Source organism: Opisthorchis viverrini, assembly GCF_000715545.1.
Source record: "Opisthorchis viverrini unplaced genomic scaffold opera_v5_277, whole genome shotgun sequence".
NCBI classification, from domain to species: Eukaryota; Metazoa; Platyhelminthes; class Trematoda; order Opisthorchiida; family Opisthorchiidae; genus Opisthorchis; species Opisthorchis viverrini.
This window is the reverse complement of record NW_008751928.1, coordinates 307,931-316,058: the sequence shown is the minus strand read 5'-3', so window position 1 is coordinate 316,058 and position 8,128 is coordinate 307,931. Positions and strand designations below refer to the sequence as shown.

The window sequence follows — 8,128 nt, the reverse complement described above, 5'->3', positions numbered from 1 at the left end:
GGTGAGTGAAAACCAACTTGATTTAAAAATGAGTGTATTTCTCGAGAAGTGACAAACTATGTTTAATCGGTTGACACTTCGTTCTAGCGGGACGGAATGTCTGACCAAAGTGCATGCCACTTGATGCTGGCGCATCTTTTACAGTGTGTGATGTTGTGGACCTGAAATGACAGGTACACATTGCCAATTAGCGTTCTGTCCACAAAACTCTCCGTAATAAACACCCCGCTGATATCTATGGGAAATAAGCAGCGGTTAATGCGAATGCACGCCAGCCTGGACTGTATCTGCTTGCATAAAGCCCAAAATTTGCTTTCACTAGAGAGACCAACAATGTTGGTGATTCGAAGCTGCCGCCAACTTTGTCCAAACATTCAACCTGGCTTACTGTTATAATCTCTGAAACGGTGTTCTAGTATTCTGACGCATGGTAGATTCCCTCAAAACGCGTTCTGTGAATTCACAGTTCCCAAAGTGCCATCTTCAGATCCTGCGTGCCGCGTAATCTAGTGTGCCTGAGAGATACGACTGAGGTAGATTTGATCAAACTGAAAATCTACTGTTTTGGTGCACATCCGAGTAAATAGACAAAGCGAATGAGTTTCAGCGTTACGTGTCCAGGAGTCCATCTAACAGCTGTGCTTCTGAACAGTGATTTTTGACAATATAAGTAAAAATGTCCATTTCACAAGTTACAAAGTAGGTATACAGCTAATATCCATCTCCCCTCATGTTACCTCTTTATACTTGATATCAACATTATCAAGCTTTTCCATATGACATTTAAAGAACACGAAGGGCTTCACAAGCAATCAGAGTGGAAAAAAGTCGCGTGCCCTTTTTCAGTCGTCATTCTGATTGAGAAACTCTAGAGTTTAGGCAAATATTTGACACTTTGTAGTTCTTGCCTTCTAGAACTTTACTGCTCATGAAACACTTGATTGTGTTCAATTACCGGTATAGTCATGACTCCCAGGAGTTGCTAATATAGTTCAAGCTAAGACCGTGAGCCAGGCAGTCCAGCAAACTTCCATTTGAAGTTTCTTCCCGTCGGTGAGGCCACTCTGAACTGAAAAGCAGAGAAGCACTGAGCAGTTGTTTCATACCAAGTGACAATCAGCAACGGTGCGCATCTCACGAAACTCATAGAGTTTCAAACCAGCGACCTGGTGGTCAGCGTCCCAACACTTGACCGTTCGACCACGAGTGGCTGATCAGCAATGTGTTTAACTGGCATTTAGACAGGATATGGCACCGCTCGACCTCCAGTTGCAGAAACCACACCACCCAGTCATGTATTGACTGGCCCCTTGAGTTTCACTCTAGTGAGATCAGAGTGAGTCACTTAGAGATTTATGGTGGTGCGTAGAAAGTTGCTTAGTCAACACGTAACTAAGTGATGTGGACACGTGATTGAAGGATGAGCGGCAATGTATCTTAAGTGCGAGTTAGACAAACTGCTACACGGCCGCTCGTGGTCAAACTGTTAAATGTTCAAACCACTAGCCAAGAAATTGCGGGTTTTTGTGATGCATATTGCTGAAAATTTCCAATAAGGATGAAACAACTGCAACATGCTTCTCAGCTTTTCAGCGCAGACTGGCCTCACTGATTGCGCGTAATCTCACTTGAAACTTTCCAACTTTTCTCCCATTATCGCGAGTCCAAAAAATTAATGCCCAAATACAATATATACGCTTTTGTTCACATTCACATCACTCTCGTTTGAACAGTCGTCCTCCTGTCCTGGCGCAATTATTCTGGTGAATTTACACCAAAGGGGTCGAAGCACTGGATGCGAGTTTCGCTTTTATTAGGGCTCATCAGCAGTGCATATCCAATGACCGAGCCGGGATTTGCACTCCGGACACCTGACATGCGAGGCGAACGTGTTACCACTATCCCAACAGCGCACGTTGGACGCATCTGAATACTCACGTCTGAACGGGCGGACGTCTGAACGCTTGAGCGATGTGATTGGTATACCCGACACATCAGGTGTCACGAGTCCGGAGTTTAAACCCCGGCACTGCTGATGAGCTATAATAAGAGCGAAACTCGAGTCCAGGGCTCCCCCTTTGGTGTGGATTCATCAGGAGAATTGCGCCAGGACAGGAGAACGACTGTTCAAACGAGAGTGATGTGAATGTGAACAATACACATCCCGCAAACCCCACAATATACGCTCTTATGAGGTGGGCGGTCTTTGTGGACACCTTATCATAGCCAGAAATTGAGCCGTGTGACTTGCGGTGATCATTTCTAGATATGGCACTTCCTTTAAAGGGTCCACCGTGAGGTTTTTTGTAATACGCGGTCCAGTGCGGAATCTAATAAAGACTGCTGCCATAAGTGACCAAAACGTCCCTTCACTTGTGACGTCCGCTTCTTCTTCTGGGCCAACGATAGTCCAAAAACGGGTTCAAAGATGCCGTATACCCTGCAGTCAGTTTTAATTCAATGCCCATGCAAAAAGTGACCCGAAACCAATACAGAACCTCTTCATTGCTTTTAGTTGGAATACCAAGCAAGACAGTCGAACCAATAATACCGGCGCCCTCAGTTACTGTCACGACTTCCTATAATAGACTGCGCCATATAGCTATTGTAAGAATAATACTCATTTCTGTATTTTGATCATGGGGTTATGCGAAAAAAATGAAACAGCCAAAAGAATTTTGAACAAAGATTTGAATTACGCTAATCATCCCCCATAGTGGAAAGAGTTCTCTTAACGACTAACATGACGTCTGAATTTTGACGAAATGCAGTCAGTTACAAACCCCATCGGTGTTAATGAGAGAGTTAATTGAATCTTTCATTTTGCGGAATTCTTCAGCTGAATGTGCTACACAAGGGCCACCCCAGGTTGCAGTTGGCACAATTTTCGAGATATCACGATGCATTCTCAAGTTAGGACAGGCTGCTTCTAAGGTTGCTGAAGACTCGTTGACAGCCTACCGCAGAAAGTAACTCTGGGTACAGCTGTTTACGAAAAAAATGTACACCTTCGATTTTGGCACGGAACTCCTTATTCATTTTGTCCAATTCTTGTCCAGTTCTTGTCCAAATTAAAGGTCAGCTGCGAAATGTTACAACCAGACAAACGATCCAGGGTACAAGTTCGAGGATGTCGCTCGCCGAATAATGCGGCCGACTGTAGAGGTAATTTCTTTCGGCTAGTGTGTGGGTGTGGTTTGTGAAATTGTGTATCGATGTGCCCGTTTGGTCAATAATGAGTGTATCGGTGCATCGCACACCAGGTAGTCCAAAGGGATCATCTGTCTGTACCACAAGCCGGCCCACCGGCACACTGACTGCTTGGGCTTTCACTCGATAAGACCCTCTAATAAGCCGGCTAGGTGTATTTTGTTTGTCCTTACCTCACTATTCGCCAAGTGTGGTAGGCTGTGCTAGTACTTGGACGTAAATTCACTGCCCGGTAAACCGCTCGCCGTCAGTCTGCCGAAATCGCCATCAGTTCGGGGCGGCGGTCGGCTTCGTTCCGACTGATTCGCAGGGACTTTGATCAGGATGAACCCTTATGCGCGGATGTACCTCACCATAGCATTTCTTCTTGTCTGGAGACCGAACAGTCTTCTATCGGTACTTGGACAACGTGAGTTACGAGAATGACTTCTTTGCAATCTCGGCTATCGCTTTGTTTTCACTGCACGTGTATTTGTTGAACGTGGTCTGAAACACTATTGTAGAATTCTTCCTTTACGCGGAATTTCACGTAGTTACTTGGTCTTTCGGATAACATTGTGTTCTGCTTAGTTGTATCAATTCCTCTCTTTATCAAGAACGAAACGCAGTAACAAAAACTAATCAACAGCTCAACGAAAAGCCTCAACGAAAATCCCTTTCATCAATAGTTCGTTTGGTGTTTTTAGACGAATCTTCCAGAAATTAGAACACAATGGAATCAGGGCTCGTTTTTTTCAAAAAAATAGTAAGTATTTTTAAGGAGAAACAATGGAATCCAGGTTAACATTAACGTGGATTTGACTCACTTTTTTTTCCTAAATTGCACCAGGCCTTAAGCAGATTGGAAATACTTAAAACTATTACAAAAAACAGACAATGTGGTTTCACCACTGAATCTTAAGCCGGTGCCGAACAAATGTAAAAATGGGCTAACATTGATTTAATGCCAAAACAACCGTTGACTCTTCAGTTTGACTCATCAACTTACAGGTCTTCATGTTTCTTTTTATGTCGTTAACTTACCTCCCCCCAGTAACAGAGCGCCAAGTCCAAGTGATGTTGCTTTCCAGGATGAAAACTCTGTCATGACCGAATCAACTAGTAGATGAAATACAGCCAGTGCCGTAGCGCATTAAACTTGTGTGAAAAAAGTCTACTGTGACCGAGGTCTCGTCAGCTGCGGTCTATCTGGGTCGTTGGTATATGTTTACCAATTCTCCAAGTTGGGGCGACTATCTTAAAAGTTTTGCAAACTGCGAGTAGTGAACACACCGTTGGATAGGTTTTTTCAAGTAAGAGAGCCTGGCGATGAATTTTGTAAACGGAAAAAACGGCAAATTTCATGAGAATAGCAAAACCCGGTAAGCAAAGCAAACAAAATCGTTACTAAGCACACAGAAGTAATAAACAGGGTTTATGCCATGCGCTACGCTGTTCTCTAGATTGGGAAATGGGAAAGACAGTCCAACTGTTGCTTTAGTCATAGATGGCAGCAAGGAAAAGTTGAGAAGCCGTTAGATAATTTAAGATTGAAGCCTATCATTTCAGAGTTAAAATATAGGATTGTTGATTTCTATGGACGATCCTTTCCAACATTCGGCATGCCTCTAGCGCTGCAAGCACTTTACGCTTGTGCCAAGTAAATGGCATTTTGTTTAAATGATGTTTGTCCGCAGTTCATCGTACACAACGTTGGCTATCTCCTCTATTCGTGGTAATCCTGATGATAAAATATGCTAAACCACAAAAGCAGATTGTGATTCCACACAGAAACTGTCACTTTAGAAGCATTGGCACTGAGAAGTGTTGTCATCATAGGAACAATGGGGCTAGTAACGCGAAGACGAATTGTGTGAAAAAAGTCTACTGTGACCGAGGTCGCGTCAGCTGCGATCTATCTGGGTCGCTGGTATATGTTAACCAATGCTCCAAGTTGGGGCAACTATCTTAAAAGTTTTGCAAACTGCGAATAGTGAACACACCGTTGGATAGTTTTTTTCAAGTAAGAGAGCCCGACGATGAATTTTGTAAACGGAAAAAACGGCAACTTTCATGAGAATAGCAAAACCCGGTAAGCAAAGCAAACAAAATCGTTACTAAGCACACAGAAGTAATGAACAGGGGTTATGCCATGCGCTACGCTGTTCTCTAGATTGGGAAATGGGAAAGACAGTCTAACTGTTGCTTTAGTCATAGATGGCAGCAAGGAAAAGTTGAGAAGCCGTTAGATAATTTAAGATTGAAGCCTATCATTTCAGAGTTAAAATATAGGATTGTTGATTTCTATGGACGATCCTTTCCAACATTCGGCATGCCTCTAGCGCTGCAAGCACTTTACGCTTGTGCCAAGTAAATGCATTTTGTTTAAATGATGTTTGCCCGCAGTTCATCGTACACAACGTTGGCTATCTCCTCTATTCGTGGTAATCCTGATGATAAAATATGCTAAACCACAAAAGCAGATTGTGATTCCACACAGAAACTGTCACTTTAGAAGCATTGGCACTGAGAAGTGTTGTCATCATAAGAACAATGGGGCTAGTAACGCGAAGACGAATTTTATCCGGTCATTCATTTCTCGTTGGTTGGCGCTCAAAGATAATCGGTTACAAGAGGGGGTACGCTGAATCGCTGAAACTGGTCGCTGTAGAGGAGAGTTATTGTGATTCACAGTAAGTCAGAAGAACACGTAAGTACGGACACGGGTGTATTGGGTACACGCGGCCAACCGGCCCGCTGTCGTGGCAGGTAAGCGAAACAACTGAGTCACATATCCAGTCAACCCACAGCGCTCACGCGAGCCAACCAATCGGACACACATCCAATCAGCCACTCAAGTCACATGCCAGATCGATGGTGGAATGACGAACGGACACGCACACGCGCAAACTCTCTGACACACCGAAGCAGCTACTAGAAGAGTTCACTGTAGTGTAGTGTTACTGGTTCGGCCAAGCACTTCGTAATGCTGTAAAACCTCATGGATTACAGACTGCATTGCCAGAATGCATTCATTGTGGAAGCCGATTTTCATTATGTACAGAGTCCTTGATAAAGAACGAATAAATACACAGGCCAAACTATGTCACTCTGATCTTCATTCACACAGTTCCTTTAGACGGTAACTATTGCAAAAGAAACTCTGTATACAATATTGGCTACCACCCACTGTCAACTGCGATATGACTTTTTTGTCCTAGAACCGATGTCCATACAAAATATAGACACTTATGTGCGCAATTTTTACTTTCCAGGATCATGCGAACTGGACGACGGTCGTGTTCTGAAACCGGGAGAAGAGATCCAGTATGGCCTACTGCCTTGCATGATATGCAGATGTGACGGTAACACTGGGAAGGCTGAATGCAGGCCACATCACTGCCCTGATATAAATTGCGGTGCTGATGAGGGTCAATTGGTCGAACCGGGGGCATGTTGTCCCACTTGTGTTTGTGAGTTTGTCTGGCTCACTTAGAATTATTGTGAAAATGTTTCAATGTGATGACTCCCTAGAATACTCCGTTAACATGCCTTCCAGGTGATTAGAAATGTCGGTTTTTCCCCCAAATCACGGATTGAAACGACGGTATGATGGTTGACATTTGTGTTTAACCGCTTTATTTTGGAGTTGCATACTGTGGACAATTCTGCGTTGGAGGGGGATGATTCACAGATATTTTGCATAGGTTTGATGTGTTGATTCTCTAGGATGAATTAGAAATAAGAACACTTTGGAGAACATTATCAAAAGCGATCTGTTTTATTTGCAGCCTGCTGCTCAGTATTTTATCAACAAAGGGATCACGGTCCTCAAGGCTAGCTTGAAAGACCATTATAACACCATCAGTCTGATCACTTTCATTTTGAATGCAGTTCTGTAGTCACACAGTCTCGATGCTTGGTCGTCCGGTTGTTTCTTGTCCAAATATGGTAGCCGTGAAAGTGAGCGGGGGGAGGTCTCATGCTAAACTGTAACAAGAAGTGCATTATGTGAACAGCTGATTTCAAAGAATCTGCCTGCCTTCAAAGCGGCTATGTTGAACTATTTTCATCTCGAAGTTTGATAGTCGTTATATTTGTTGCTGGGCAACGTTTCGCTTTTGACACGAAAGCTTCGTCAGGCCGTGACTAGGTTCCGAGGTTGGAAGAGATTTAAGGCGAAAAGAGGACCAATCAGCTGTTGGGTGTCGTTCGAGGGATTTTTGTGTGTTAGGGTGGGTGAACAAGTGTTGGGTCGATGGGCAAACCTACATGTGTTTGGGTCGAGCCTAGGGTCTAGTTCTTCTGGTTCGGTTCATTTGATGGTCCCTCTTGAACGTCGTTTGAACCTTCTGTCCGTCTGTGTGGATGAGCTACTACTAAGATAGTTGTGTTGTACCTTTTCTCNGTTGGGATTTCCACCCGCACCCCCGGTTTTTGCTAATGGTTCTACGTGGATTGACAACCACACAGTCACGTATCAACTCAGCTTATCTAAGACCGCTTTCCATACGCTCGCCAGTTCCACACCCTCGATTCCATTCTCATCTTCGTTTTTGTAGGTTTATTTCTTATGGATCTGGCCTAATTGCTCCTAAACTGAGTGGCTGGCATCTGGATCGCATTTTCGGTTAATACTGGCTAAACCAGTGAACTCATACTCAAATTGGGTGAACCAAAATTGACCTGAACTTAATCGAGTGTGGTACTGCGTTGGCATCGGTGTAGACCCGAGGGAATAAGATCGGCCGGCGAATGTGCGGGAATTGCAAAAATCACGTTTGCATGGTTATCGTTTTGGTATTTCCTCTCATGGTCTAACACAATGCTTCTTATGAGTCCACATTATACAGTGGAACTTTACGGGGAGACTGAGCCTTCTGAATGGCTTGTGGAGTGTTGCAACTATTGTAGGGCTTCGACTACTAGCCGAGAGGTC

General features: G+C 43.9%; 1 protein-coding gene across 1 annotated transcript; it reads left to right on the top strand.

Annotated features, from left to right (window-relative positions):
* Positions 1–3,357: 3,357 nt before the first annotated feature.
* On the top strand, positions 3,358–6,685 carry T265_09354 (hypothetical protein; the record flags this gene model as incomplete). Its single annotated transcript, XM_009175395.1, has 2 exons — positions 3,358–3,619; positions 6,465–6,685. The coding sequence occupies 2 exons, from the start codon at positions 3,535–3,537 to the stop codon at positions 6,683–6,685; spliced, it is 306 nt and encodes a 101-aa protein (XP_009173659.1).
* Between the last annotated feature and the right edge of the window lie 1,443 nt (positions 6,686–8,128).